At 37.5% G+C, this 16,217-nt stretch overlaps 1 protein-coding gene across 1 annotated transcript; it reads left to right on the top strand.

The window, feature by feature from the left end:
- The first annotated feature begins 9,707 nt into the window (after positions 1 to 9,707).
- LOC126877913 (omega-amidase NIT2-like) lies at positions 9,708 to 13,356 on the top strand. The gene is made up of 6 exons (XM_050640346.1): positions 9,708 to 10,844; positions 10,932 to 11,078; positions 11,643 to 11,827; positions 12,213 to 12,381; positions 12,612 to 12,845; positions 12,997 to 13,356. The coding sequence occupies exons 1-6, from the start codon at positions 10,760 to 10,762 to the stop codon at positions 13,086 to 13,088; spliced, it is 912 nt and encodes a 303-aa protein (XP_050496303.1). The 5' UTR covers positions 9,708 to 10,759; the 3' UTR covers positions 13,089 to 13,356.
- The last annotated feature ends 2,861 nt before the right edge of the window (positions 13,357 to 16,217 follow it).

The raw sequence follows: 16,217 nt of genomic DNA, 5'->3' as shown, positions 1-16,217 counted from the left end.
GCATTTCGCGTGCGACTCGGAACGATTCAAAAACGCGTAAATTTCCCATGAGTCGAATCAAACGTTCGCGATTTATCGCATTTAGGTTATATCGATATTGTCCACGAGTGGAGGCATTCAAACACAGATTGCTTTGTGTCACTCTATCGTAACTGCCCGTAATACATGATAATTTAATTTCGAATTCTTTCGAATATATGCACGTAACGAAAAATTTGTATTGGTTCGTCAATTGCAGACCAACCAGTTGTTAGCCAGTGAAAATAATGTAGATAATAATAGTGAAGAATTAGCTCGAGAAGAGTAAACAACAAGGCGCCTTGATAAAAGGCACAATGTGGGTCCGCAAAGTGGTGGGATTTCGGCGCATGCGCATTGTTTCGCATCAACTTACAATTAGACATGCACGAAAGCTTCATTTCTGCCGCATACATACTTGGATTCGCGTGCATGAAATTCACAAAGTAGGTTATTGCTTGAAAAAACAGCTTTAATCGAGCGAAGCTTTTAACCCAGACTGAAATCAAGTCTTGGTTTCTTTAGAAATTCAGATGGAATAAGAGAAACCTATTTTATCTAGGTTAGGCTAGGATAAAGGTTAGGCTGCATCGGTTGGCTTATATGACTTTCCGGTGACTTTGAAGGGTAATACGGCGCCGGCGGTCGAGAAGGTAACTTCTCTATTGAACGAGATCTCGTTGATCTCGTCTAAGCAGGAAGAGTCTGTCGGCCCTTTGATTTTATACGAGTCTTTCCATTCACGATCGTGCGAGCTGACTACAGGCGACGACACGGACCCCCGACAAAACTGTCTGAGCCTATTCAAGGCGACGTCAAATAGTTTCACTCGGAGAGATGAATGGAGATAAGAATCACCGGAGCGTCTCTGCGCTTCGATGACAATGATATTTGGTCAATCCTCTTCTTGTTTCTCGTTTTGAAAGAAGGTTGTAAAAAAGAGTGCTACTAGATCGTCTAGGGAAATCACACGGTATATATTGCGTAATGCTATTGATTTATCAAAAATAACAAGAGGTTAAGGAGCTTTGGGGAGGTTGATTCAATTTTTTATAACCTGACATCTCTTTGAACAAATGTCTTAAGAAACGCTTGAATAAAATGTTAAAAAAAATAATAATTATGAAATCTTTTCCTGTATTTTTAGACAATAAGATTTACTATATCCTACGCCATAATAAGAATCAATTTGCTATGAACTGGTATCTCGGAAATTGTAAGAATTCAGAAAATATAAGGAGGCCGGAAGAGGTAAATGAAATCCACAGAAACATTGACCCAACCTCAGCCCAGTTAGCCAACAAACTAAAATATCTCGCTGCCTTTTCTATATTTACGACCAGAACGTGGTCATTAATTGAGTCTAGCGACTGCACCGTAGACGAGTCACTGACCGATGTTGCTTTAATGGATATGCGGAAAATCACGTGTTCCAGGTTCCAGGGATGTAGTTGTTTTCATTTCCGGAGAATACGGTCGACTCGCGTGTGTATACCAATCTATCTGAGGATAGGTGTTCCTTAGAATTACCAACTATATTACTTTCAACCTTGTGATTAAAATTTTTAAACGTCACTTAATAGCAATTCAGTCGAGTAAGCACAAACTTTCAAATGTCCTAATTTTCAAATCTTTATATTTTTTAATCTCAAAGATATTTTATTATTTGCCGTAGATCAAGCTTCGTGTTACCGGTACTGTAACATTACAATCCTACGAGAAGCAGAAAATAGTGAAAAAATCTGACCTAATAGATAGTAGTCAATATTCCTTTGACGCGTCTTATGCGAACCGCAGTTAGAGGAAATGCAAATAAGCTCTTGCGAAACGGTTTGCCGCACGACAAGCCTGCGAACAACGCCCAATGCAAGTTCGGTGGGAGTTACAGGAAGAGGGACGTCTAAAATCAACTAGGAATCCCTATTCAATCGTCTAATTTTCGATTCCGGCATCGAACTTCCCGAAGAAAATTAAATACAATTCCGACTCGAGATTTAATTTCAGTCTCGTAGCTAATGCAATCTAATCGCGTTTGCAAGGCTACGCTTCCGGTCAGAAGCCACGCGCTTCGATCGCGTACTTTCCGCATCGGAAGCGTACGCTTCGGTACGAACCGCGTCGATTTTCAAAGGAATCATTGGACACCGGAAGAAGAAGAAGGAGGAAGAATAAAAGCACGTAAACCGGCAGGAGGTCAATCGAGACAAAATCGATATCGTTGAAAGCCGAAAAAAGACCCGAATTTAGGCTACAGTACATATTCGAATTGAATATATTCAAGGTTTAGATTTTCTTCTCCTGAAAATTATAAACATAAATGAGTCGACAAGCGATCTTGAAAAGCGTCTGTTCCATCTAGATTATGTAAATTGCGTGAATTACCGTTAGCCATAATTCATAATTTATCGAAAAAGCGCGCTTCTTCTCAACTACGCTTTCCCCTACCAGCACCGACATTATCGGCAGATCGATAAGTATCAAAATACCACAAAGATATTAATCTCATCTTTCTTCTAACCGCGAAAAAATGCCGCGCAAATGATAAAACAACAGATCAGCCAGAAACATCGAATTCTCCACGCTTCCGACTGCAAGAAGAAAAACAAAGTTATTTGTGTATGATGGAAACGTCTCTGGACGATGCTCTTAAGCGGTCGAGTGCGCGCGAGAATAGCATCGCGGATCGGCATTTCCACGGTGAGGATTGTAAAACGGTTACGCAGATGATGGATCATACGCATGGACCGTAGAGACTATCGTGAATGATGGATCAGACACACATACGCGTTCTTCGCTCTTCCGATATTTTTCGTAACAACTGCTGCGATCTCGTCATTGGAAACGATCTCGGGAAATTCAATCGAATATCGAGGAAATTTATAGAAAGCTACAGCTGTGTTCGAGCATTATTCTAGAGAAAAGTGATTAACTCTATGAGACTAACGATACAATACGTCTCAAGATAACTTTTAGGAAAATGATTGTAAAATTCTTTAAAATTCTTTCGACACTTTTCGGTATATTCTTGTCATTGATTCTGAAAGTATTTGATTAATTTGCTGGTTAATAGGAAGTTGGTTAAAACCGAAGTTAGTTAAAGAAATAAGTAAACACGAAACCCGTGGATACTCTAGACATATGATTCTACCTGCACGCGACAAAAATATTCATGATCTGAACAAGGAAAGAAGTGTTGTTAGATTCGCGTCATGCTGCAAATGAAAGATTTACAGCTCGAACCCAATTATCTGTTACATTACATTCTCGGGCACGTGTAGGCTGAACGTCATGATATATGAACACAAGTATAGAAAGAACAACATGGATATTTCGCGCGAAGAAAACGAAGCTTCACATATACAGTGTATAACCACTCGACAGTATTTGCTCACGAAAAATACGAGTTGTTAAAGTCTAACAAAAATTACGTATACAGTGGCAAAGAAGAAAACTGTTATGCCGTTTACTCTTATTTCTAATTGACAGAAAGTCGTCAACGAACAAAGAGCGCTTTTTCTTATCCTCTGTACCTTCGCGAAGCAATCACAGAAATTCTCCAAAATGCTTCGTGTCGACTAAACAAAGAAAAAAAAAAAAAATGACAGCTGCTAAGAGCAAACTACCTCCGGAATTTTCTTCGTTTCTAAGTGAACCAGGAAGAAAGAAGGGAAGGGTTAATGACGCCGAAACTGAAGAGTGGCCACGGATCGTTTGAAAGGGGCCACGACAACCGTTACGATTCAGTCGCACCTGTTCCTCTTCCTAGGTTACCACGCCGAACCATTGCGCGCTTTTACGAGCGTTCCCGCGATAGTTTCCTGGCACTTGCTCGCCCTTTCATCGAAGGGTCGATCGGTTAATTTAAACTCTCGAAGGCTTTGTCCAGTCGGTAACATCGATAAGCTTAAGTCGAAATACGGATTTCTCGTAAATTCAGAATTTTATTGCCACCAGGATGTATATGGAGGCGACAGATGAAGAACACGATGTAAATTAGATTTCTTGCTTTTATAGAGAAGCAATTTTTAAATTGAACACCAGTCGTCGATCGGTTCTGTAGATCGTTTTTAATAACAAAATAAATTTGGTTAGTCCATAAAGGTTTGTTCGTGTGAATCTTCCCATAGATCATCCGTAACGTAAATACCGCTATAACCGGCTGCAGATACATTTTCCTTGAACATGTGGCGGCACTTGACAGTAAACTTCCCAACAGTTTACGTCGCGTGACGCACGACACAAAGACCCTATACCTGCGGACAAGATGATTGCCAGATGTCGATACATTCGTACCGAATATTTCCAGCTAGCCAAGGGACCGCTATAAATCTTAGGATTTATTTTAGCTAAGGTCCTCCAAAGAGACAAACAGTCTTTGTTTATCAGTCTCGAAGTCGACCACCTACCACGGGGACACACGAGAAATCTGCTATCTCTCACGTACGACGCTGCCCGCTAGCAACACCCTCTCAAAGCTTTTCTCAACGAATCCGATGCCTTCGCATCCTTAGACACATCCCAACGAGTCTTCCTCCGCAGCAGCATCGCGACAAAAATGTCAGTCTATTACCGCGAGTTACCGCAGTATATCACGATCGTTATACTTACACGGTTCGAGCCGAATAATTATCTAAGCTCTCGACATCTCGTGCAATCATTGTCCGCACTCGCAGCGTATCTCGAATCGTAGCTATCCAAGCTCTATCTTATAACCGCGCATTCGCGAACCGAATACAATCGCGAATCCTGTATCAAGTGTACTCATTGACATTAGAGTGAATAAACATTTATCGTTCAAGAAATCTGAGAAATCTGAGTCGAAAGAGAACACAGCTAAGTGTCCCTTACCCTTTAGGGAGAAGAAAATCCCACGCACCTAACCCCAACCCGAATACTAGCCTCACAGCCTCACGACTAGTTGTTCATTCCGAATTAACTAGCTCGATGATGGCCCAGCAACCGCGACCAGGCTCTCCGGAGCAGACTCGCAGCTACCCCGTTCTACCCCCCCCCCCCCCGTGGCAGAAGTGTAGCAGAACTCTCCGCACTAACGACGCTAACACTACAAAGAAAAGGAAAATAGAAACAGCAACGCAAATAAACACACACAACAGGTTCGCCGTATTGGAATCCTCAAACGACGCCATGGAAATCGTAGAACCGCCACCAAACCAACACTCACAGAGAATCCCCCCTCCCCCACCAATATTTGTGGACGACGTCATTGACATACAGACAATGATCAAGTCCCTAGAGAGAGATATCAGCAAGGAGGAATATAACCTTAAGATAAGCAACAACAAAGTAAAAATACTACCGACGAACCCAGAAGCTTACAGAAAACTCACCAAGACACTCAGGACCCTGAACGCCAACTTCCACACCTACCAGCTCAAACAGGAAAGGCCTTTCCGGGTGGTCCTACGAAACATACACCACTCAGCAGACATAGACGAACTAAAATACGAACTCTCAAAACTCGGCCACGAAGTCATCAACGTAAGTAATATAAGGCATAGAGTCTCGAAAGACCCGTTATCCTTATTCTTCCTAGACATTAAACAAAAGCCGAACAATAAGGAAATCTACAACATCAGTCGCCTAATGAACGCGATAGTAAAGATCGAACCACCGCTCGTGAAAAAAGAAATAGTGCAGTGCAAAAGGTGCCAAAGGTACGGTCATACGCAGAAATACTGCAACCATACTTTCCGCTGCGTTAAATGCGCAGGCACTCACTCCACTGACCAGTGCGCCAAATCACCGGAAACCCCAGCGAAATGCATCCACTGCCAAGGGGACCACCCTGCCAACTACAAAGGCTGCCCAGCATATAAAACACTATACACGAACAGGTACCCTAAGCTCAGAGCAAAAGAGGTATCCAACCAAACACCCAGCCCGCCGAAATTCACGACTACCCCAACCCCCTCAACCAACCAAACACCCAGTCCTACCATCTCCAAATTCATCTCCACCTCAACCTCCTATGCCCAAGCAGTACAAGGCATCCAAAATAACCCGAACAGCCAAAGGAACCTTCCCCAAAACAGTGTCCCCAACCCACCTAACACAGACAACTCCTCAAGGCTTGAAAAGCTAATAGAGAAACAATCGGAGCAAATAAATCACTTGCTATCGCTACTAACACTCATCGTGGAAAAATTAGCACGCCCCGACTCAAAATAAAACCAAGGCGCATAGCACTCTGGAACGCCAACGGTCTAGCGCAACACAAACTTGAACTAGAACTCTTCTTAAAACACCAGCAAATCGACGTAATGCTCGTATCGGAAACCCACTTCACCGACAAGAGCTACCTGAAAATAAATGGTTACAAATTCTACCATACCCAACACCCCAGCGGAAAGGCCCACGGTGGCACCGGAATAATAATCAAAGCAAGTATTAAGCACTACGAACTTCCATCATTCCAGAAAGACTACCTCCAAGCAACAAACGTAGCAATAGAAGACTGTCATGGCTCAATCACCACCTCAGCAGTATACTGCCCTCCCAGACACTCCATCGCCAAAGAAGACTTTGATAACTTCCTGGACACCCTGGGCAATAGATTCATAGTTGGAGGAGACTATAACGCCAAGCACATCCAATGGGGCAGCAGACTGGTTACAGCAAGAGGCAAAAACCTCTTAAACAGCATAATAAACAACAACCTCAACTACCTCACCACATACGAACCCACATACTGGCCCACTGACACCAACAAAATACCCGACCTTCTCGACTTCTTCATAACTAAAAATAGCCCATCAAGACACGTCCAGATCAACTCCTCGGCTGATCTCTCCTCTGATCATTCTCCCGTGATAGCAACAGTCAGTTCAACAATCATCGAGAATACACCTAATGGCTCCATTCACAACCAACACACCAACTGGCAGCTCTTCAGAGAAGTCTTTACACACTCGACCTCAGAGCCTTCACCCCACTAAAAACAAAGGAAGATATCGAAGCAGCCACGGAATACTTAAACACGAGCATAATAAACGCAATCCGCCTTTCCACACCGACAAAGCCATCTAACAGCAAACAAGAATATCCCCAATACATACTAAAAAAAAAATAGCAGAAAAACGTAGACTAAGAAGAGTATGGCAGACCCATAGAACACCGGAGGACAAACGCAAACTTAACAACGCAACTAGAAAGCTATCCAGAACCTTAAGAAACTATAAAAACGACTGTTTCCATAAATACCTCGCCAGCTTATCCCCCACAGCCGACGCCAACTACTCACTATGGAAGGCCTCCAGGAAACTCACACGCCCCCCACAAATAATCCCACCTATCCGCCGTCCGCAAGGTGGATGGGCGCGAAGCCCTATAGAAAAAGCCGACCTGTTTGCAAAACACTTGTCAAAAGTATTCAAACCCCATTCCCCCAAAGCCGCCGCGGACGTTACTGAATACCTGCACACCCCCTTCCAAATGTCCCCTCCTATCGAACCCTTCTCCTCTGCAGAGACTATAGAAACAATCAGTCGCCTAAACCCCAAGAAAGCAGCAGGACACGACCTAATAGGCAATAGAGCAATCAAGGAACTTCCCACAAAAGGGATAGCACTCATCACATCGATTTTTAATGCTATCCTTCGCCTGGAACACTATCCTAAGGCTTGGAAAATCTCATTGATTACCCTCATCCCTAAACCCGGTAAACCGATATACGAAACCTGCTCCTATCGCCCAATCAGTCTTTTACCTACCCTGTCCAAACTATTCGAGAAGATGCTCACGAACCGACTCCTTCCAATCCTAGAGAACTTGAAAACACTCCCAGATCACCAATTCGGCTTCCGAAAACATCATTCTACAGTAGAGCAAATCCACCGCTTAACTCATACGATCAGCCAAACACTCGAAAAGAAAAAATATTGCTCAGCGGTTTTCCCAGACATCCAACAGGCATTCGATAAAGTATGGCATGAAGGGCTACTATACAAACTTAAAAAGATCCTACCCCACCCCTACTACTCCATCCTAAAATCTTACCTAACCAATAGACAATTCATGGTTAAATGCCTAGACGCCACTTCCGCAACATTCCCAATAGAAGCCGGCATACCCCAAGGTAGTGTCCTCGGACCCCTACTGTACTCCATCTACACTGCCGACCTACCTATATCAAACGATATAACAATAGCGACATTTGCAGACGACACAGCGCTATTGGCTACCCACGCAGACCCGGTAATAGCCTCATCCACTCTCCAGCGAAGTCTCGACTCCATGGAAAAGTGGTTTCACAAATGGGGCTTCAAAGTCAACGAAAAGAAATCCTCACATGTAACCTTCACGCTCCGAAAACAAACCTGCCCCCAGGTCACCATCAACAATGCAACAGTTCCTAGCAGGGACACAGTCCGATACCTGGGCATGGACAGGAGACTAACGTGGAAGACACACATCTCAGATAAAAGGAAGCAACTAAAGGACAAACTAAAAAAACTCTATTGGCTCACGGGCCGACGCTCCAAACTAAATATACAGAATAAAATTACCCTCTACAAGACCGTAATAAAACCTGTCTGGACCTACGGAATCCAACTATGGGGAACAGCAAGTAACTCCAACATTGAAATACTCCAACGCTTTCAATCGAAAACGCTAAGATCCCTAATTGACGCACCTTGGTATGTAACCAATGAAACAATACACCGCGACCTCAAGATACCCACCGTCAAAGAGGAAATAGCAAAATATAGCGACAGATATAGCAAAAGAATCAACAAACACCGAAACCCCCTAATCACTGGACTACTCGATACGACGGACCAGATTCGCAGGCTGAAGAGGCACTACCCGCTAGACCTAAACGTTAGATTCATTTAATTATCCAAATTAAGCATATGCACTTACTTATATTACTTATAAATTATACCTATCTATAATAAGTATTAACTTATTGTAAATAAACAGCCATGTCACTGCGCCACGCCAGAAAAATTACTGAAAATTCTCAACGCGAGAATTGATTGTAATCTCAACAAATAAATAAAAAAAAAAAAATACAATAACACATTTCATTTTAAATTAAAACGAGAATAAATACTATTGTGTATAAATTTAATAGAACGACACACGTGATTTGTAGTCAACACTGTGACAGTTTGTGCAATTACCTTTTAATCGAGTGGAAACGAGAGCATTTTCAAATTTCTATTAACCAACGGTATTATCAATCAATTTTAACAATGATTGAAGGTTGCAAAATTAAATATAAAATGATTTATTAATAGCATACGTAGTGTTAAATTTGCAAACAAGCAGCGTATCTTTTAAGAATAATAAAGACACCAGAAAATAAAGATAATATTCTAATTACATTGCAAATTAATGAATAATTTAAGAAATGTATTTTTGTTATATTAATGTATCACAGATTCTAGGTAAAGTATTAATTTAATTTACTTATTATTTAGGAGATTGTATTTGAAATATAATTACAATTTGTAAGGTGTAATCAGCACACCTTTAAGCTAGTAGATATTTGGTAGCAGTTCTCAAGTCTTTGTGCAATATAGCACAATTGAGTTTAACCGAGTTTAATCCCTTTGACCAGCCAGCTTCCAATTTCATTTATGGCATAATCTCCTGACAATTTCATGCCCTTCAGAAGAAACACAATATCCTATTATCGTTTTGTGATCGTTGAATATGATCCGTTTTCTGTTGTTTTTAGATTCAAGTGACGAAAACTTATGAAATGATATTTTAAGTTTAAACTGATCAATTAATTTAATTAATTGATTTATTGTAGCAACAATGGTAAATTGTTTAAATAGAGAAAGAAATTTACAACGAAAAATGTATGAATGTAATATTTGAAATCTAAAATGATAAATTATTGTGCGAAAATAATAAAACTCGCAATGTCAGCACATGGTCTCATTAGAACGTGTTTAACGAGCGTAGCGTAAGCGTGAAAATGAAAACGTTGAGGCTCTCGTGGTGTAAAAAGGCTAAATTCCTCATAAAAATACAAGAAATGAGAGGGAACGTTCGCCCTTGAACACATAAAACCAAAAAAAAAAAAAAAAAAAAAAAAAAAATAGAAAAGGAAAAAAACCACAAATTTTAGTGAAGCTATTTTACTGAAACTTATATCATTTTAACAGCTATATATAAAACGTTGAATTATTTCCTTTCGCGCAGAGCAATTTTACTTCAAATTTCTAGCTTCAGAATGATAATTACGTATTTGTAATTATCAACAAGCTTTAAAAATATGGAATATTCAGCCAGATGAAATATAGGTAAAGTATTTAGAAGAAAAAAGATTGAAATGTTTTATGTAAAACGATTAAATTAAGTGGTTGAGTTTGAAAATTTGACTCGGTTTAATAATTCAATGGAAAAAATATTCGCCCTATGAAAAAAAATTCATGTTCCTGTCGATATATCGGCGAGGTGCTCCTCTACTTTCGACTGCTCTGCAATTCAAATGCAATACTCGAATATACATGGCGAAAGAAATGGAAATTGAGGAATTTAAGGGAACCAATTACTCTCGCGTCGACGTAACTTCAAAATGTTTCACGTGTCGGTGTTTGCGAAATGAAGTTCGTCGTTATCCGATTAACACGCTTGCAGATGCGTTCTTTTTGTTGCAAAGTAAATGGACAAATTGTGAACAAATAATGTTTACAATTACATCAAAATTAATGTCCTAAACTTTACCAAGAATTATTAAAAATCCCTGCGTATTGCTTACGTAATGTTGATATTGAGTAGTACCATACATAACCTCAACATTATGATACTTACAAACATCGCTAAACAAGTAGTGCGAACGATGTCGAGTAAGTATTCACTATGTAAAAAGTATTTATAGATAAAAAGTATGGGAAATATATAACCGAATGTATTTAACTTTTCCAACATTTTAGCATTTCGCTTGGCGTTGGTACAACTTGAAGTAAATGAAGTAAAACGCAAAAATGTAGAGCGGGCAGTTTCCTACATTTCTAGCGCAAAAGAGCGCAATGCTGATATTATAGCTCTTCCTGAATGCTTTAATTCACCATATGGAATACGTAATAATTTGTTTTTTTTTTTCAATAATTTACCATGTGTGTAACAACTATATAGAAAAAAGTAAAAGTAGACAAATTACCTTACCGTTTATACTTCCATAAAGATTGTGAATTGAGTCGAGAATATAGGATTTCCCCATTTTCATGATTATCGTGATTTTTGTATAAATATATTTTTTAAGATACTAATAATTAGGTACTTATAAATTGGTATTATCAATTATTTTGCATTTATAATTCCGCCTCTAGTATAAGTGTTAATTGAAAACTAACTTTATGTTTCAAAAAGTACTAGCAAAGTCGTAGAGTAACAAGCCACTGATGCTAACACAAATAGCATTGTCGTAATTAAATATTTCTAAATATTCATTTTTCATTTTGAACCTGTAGAAACAATTTATTATATATACTGTTAGCTAAGTAATTGCATATTTAATTAAGTCGAGATATAAAACTTAGTTATTTTAATAATTTAAAAAATAAAAAACTGACAAAAATTTCAATTTAATTTATGGTTGGAACAAAAGACAGTTATTTTTCATTAATTGAAATATTGCAATGCAGAGTACTTTCGAAAATACGCCGAGAGTATTCCTGATGGTGAAACGAGCGTTGCTTTATCGAATGCAGCTAAAGAAAACAACATCTATGTAGTTGGTGGTACGATGCCTGAAATAGAGGGCGATAAATTGTACAATACCTGTACTATTTGGGGTCCCGATGGAACTTTGATAGCAAAACACCGAAAGGTAAGTAATATATTCCTTTATGGCTTTGAATTTGAAAATATTGGGGTGAAGAAAGTGACTCTATCTAGGAATAATTTAGGAATATACATATGTACATACGTATACTATAACCAATTCTATAATTTACGGTTTATAAAATACGTTATGATACGGAAAACGCCCATTTTTGTTGTAATGTGTAATATAAATTTTTCACATACGAAAATACTTATTTTTTCTCCTTTTTAAACATTATTAAATGATAAGATTTTTTAATAAAAGAAAGTGATAAAAACGCTGTCAGTTATTAAATAAAAAATAATTAAAGTTTAGGAGTTGGTAACTTTGATATTAAATTACAAAAGTTGCAGCAATAGAATTAGCGACTACATTTTTATGTTATTAGGTACATCTATTCGACATCGACATTCCTAATAAGATTACTTTTCGAGAGAGTGATTCACTCAGTCCTGGTAACTCCCTAACGACGTTCGATGTGAAGGGCTGCAAAATAGGTATTGGCATATGCTATGATATTAGATTCGAGGAAATGGCACGCATTTATCGGAACAAAGGTACAGTAACTTAATCGATCAATACTTAACTAGCAAAAAATTAAATATCTGTATAAAAAGAAGCTTAATTTAAAAAACCAGTATATTTGCTGAAAATGAAACAAATAAAAGAATTAAAAGCACAATAAGAGGACTGTCCTCGCATATTCAGAAATGATGGAATGTGAACCGTGCAACTACGAAGTTAATTGGTATTCGGTGGCTTCATATTTCCTGCTTCTCTGGGTTAGGTTGCCAAATGCTGATATATCCAGCGGCATTCAATATGACCACTGGACCACTGCACTGGTCATTACTTCAGCGTTCCAGAGCGAATGATAATCAATTATACGTTGCTTGCATATCACCGGCTCGTGTTCCTTCAGCAAGTTACGTCGCATGGGGGCATACACAGTTGACCAATCCCTGGGGAGAGATTCTTTACGATTTGGAAACTCAAGAGAATATGGCAGTCACCGATATCGGTAATTTACAGCTTAAAATTAAAAGCGAGAGATCCATGATGTAATTAATTTTTAGTCTCGCTAATTTATCGATTTAGCCATCTTCCTCTGTATTTGTTGAATTTATTAGTAAGCATTACTTATTACTTCGTATGTTTCTTTTTTCTAACAGATCTAAAAGTTGTTGAGGAAGTAAGGGCTCAGATACCTACATTTTCTCAGAGACGTACAGATTTGTACGACACTGTCTGTAAGAAGGAGTAACTCTACACTAAAACAGAAAATGTTTTTTTATAATATTTCTACTACAATATCCTTTTTTTGCGAATTATTACTAATTTCTTATCATTTGTACTAAATGAATGACTCAATTAAGAAAACCAAAACGTTATAAATAATAATCTGTATATCTTGTGTATCAACATGTAATTGGATATTATAATAATATAGGAATGCTATAATAATATAGGATAATAATATAGGAGAATAGAATAATAATATATAATAATAATATGCTTTTAAACACCTTTAATATCGATCACATAAATTGTTATAATTCACAATGATTACGCATACATAAAAGACCCCTTGATAGTAAAATTTACGATCAAAAGGCAATTACGTATCGTTTAACAACATTTAATTTATAACACCTTTTAAACATTTAGACAGATTAACACATAACACTTCTTATATATAAACATCAATTCGAAGTTATCAGCTTGGAGAAATTGGTCGATTAATACCTGTAGATTGTCTGTCTCGATGAAAGACTTAAAGAGAGCAAAAACATGATAATGCCGCTAATATAATATTCCTTCTTTCTTGTACCTGTCTGCCTCTCAGGTCGTTTTACTAATTACAATAAGTAATTTCGTCTTCTTTGCGCTCTCTTTTAACGCATTCGAGACCGAAAGAAATTCATATCAGTCAGTAGGCAAGGGTATAGTATACATATTTTATATATAACTTATGTAGTAATGTATATATCATGTTAATTTCATATTTTTTTCAATATAGAATTATTATATATATATATATATATGACTGTACATAATACATTATAGAATAACATAGTATATAATTTTATATTTTAAAAATATGAGGCATACTATTTAAGATTGTCATCGATTTAAAATCAAAGTATGAAAAGGATACCCTGGAGAGAGTAAAACACAGAATCATTCTAACTAAACATTCAGATCGTACCGACACCTAGGTATCGTTTTACAATTAAATCTCGGTCTCGAATGGATTAAAATGAAATACATACTTGCAGCTTCAACATCTTCAATATCGAGGAGATTCAAACTTTACAAATAAAAGCGGCCTGTTCCCCTTTCCACGACAGACTCTCATACCATATCCGCTCTTATCCAGGCTTTTACTTGAAACCAGCAATGCGTTCATTTACAATTTAAATTTACCCGGACCATCCACTGAATCGTCAGCCCTTTATAAATATATAATGAACCCAGAACATGTGCCTGTGCCCCTGGTATCGATGTTCGGCTTGTGATGTTCGTACCGGAACCTTCGCACAATTTCAATTTGTCACGCGTGAACATCGATTCTTCCAAGGGTCACAGCTTTATGCGGCTAAATCCTTTAGAACGATTAAAATGATACTAATGATATGGTATTTTTTACAAAGATTTAACATATCCATAAAATAGGAAGTTTCGTGCTCTCCTATTTTATATTAATTATAAATTAATAAGTTTTATATGTGTTATTTATAGATCTAATAAATTTTGTATTGGTTTACAGCAGGTGCTCCGGGTATAAACAGACGACAAACGAACAAATAGAAATTCAAACTATTGTCGTTGTTTAACTCGCATGGGACTATAAGCTCGAATTGGACTTAAACGTTACGATCGTCGAGAATAATTACTATATGTACCCTGTACGACGGGCAGAGAATCTTAAGTTATTAACGGCAATTCCTTTGTGCATAATTCAGGTTTATTAACAACCTGTAATGGATAATCATCGATGAACTCTTTTTGAATAAAGTTCACATTTATAAAGCAAACACTATAAAATACGACAGGACAATTGTAATCGATAAATAACATTTTATTAGGATATTATAAGAAGCTAAGATATCGAGGTACATTAAAATTGAGTCCGCTGCAACCCTCATGACATTTAAAATGCTACGCGTATATTGAGTAAAGTTGTTATATTAAATATAATCATATTAAATACAAGCTCGTCCGCTGGATTCCCAAATTATTTGGTTAAATACTTTGAATACGAGAATACCGAGTGTTAACAGTAGTAAATCCTCTATATGGTATGTTTACTTTGCTATCTTGAATAGGTAAATAACATTTCACTTTAACGCATTTAACCAATATTAACATTTAACATTTAACATTTAACCAATATTATACGCATATGCACATAATGTTACTGTTACATATAATGATATATACGTAGATATACACGTTAATTAAATCCTCTATATGGTATTTTTATATCAGTATCGTAAACATTGTAAACCGGAAATCTTTTATTACACACGTACATATACAGTCAATATTATTGTTACATATAGTGATACATACGTTGATCCACACATTAATTAAATCCTCTATATAGTATTTTTACTTTGCTATCTTGAATAGATAAATAATCTCGAATATAGACATACAGGTACACTTACGTTGATATACACCTTTGTACAAGGTGTCAAAAAATTTTTTATCACAGCGTTTTTTTAAGACGATTTTATAGCTTCGAAATTGATCTTGACACGATTTTCAATGTCAAATTATTTTTCTATTGCATCATGTGATACTCATTAGGAGGAACGAAACTTCTGTTTTCTTAGAAAAAATGTTTGAAATTTCATTAATTCCTAGATTGATTTTATTTATACTTTAAGGTCAGATATGACATCAAATAATGTCAATACTAATATCTAGTTATTTGTCAATTTACAGCATCTGAAAAACAAGACATCTTCGAGACAGCGTGGGTTTTCTTTCCAACTTTCTTAACTTTCAACAATAAAATTTTCGTCAAACGATACAATCTATCCAACAAAGTTCTTGTAGACAGCCAATCTCGTAAGAACATAGATCTTCTTCAAGTATTATTCTTCACAATGCTTCGTGTGGAATTTCTACTTGACGAGTTATTATTAAACGATTAAAAGCTTATTATTATACGATAATGTAATATCGTAGAATAGCTTTGATTGGAGATCGGCTGAAATTAGAAAACACCGTGTACGCCGTCTTTTTGTGGTTTGTTTACATCCAAGAGCGCCTAGTAACAGTGACGCGAGAAAAGATAAGCAGCGTCAAAACAGAAGTACGGTTTCATATTTCAAGGAGTGGCAATCGAGAGGCCAGAGTATGTGAGCCGAAAAGTGTGTGT

The sequence above is a fragment of the Bombus huntii genome, unplaced genomic scaffold (genome assembly GCF_024542735.1).
Source record: "Bombus huntii isolate Logan2020A unplaced genomic scaffold, iyBomHunt1.1 ctg00000282.1, whole genome shotgun sequence".
Classification (NCBI taxonomy): Eukaryota; Metazoa; Arthropoda; class Insecta; order Hymenoptera; family Apidae; genus Bombus; species Bombus huntii.
The sequence above is the reverse complement of the archived record's forward strand: the minus strand, read 5'-3'. Positions and strand labels throughout refer to the sequence as shown.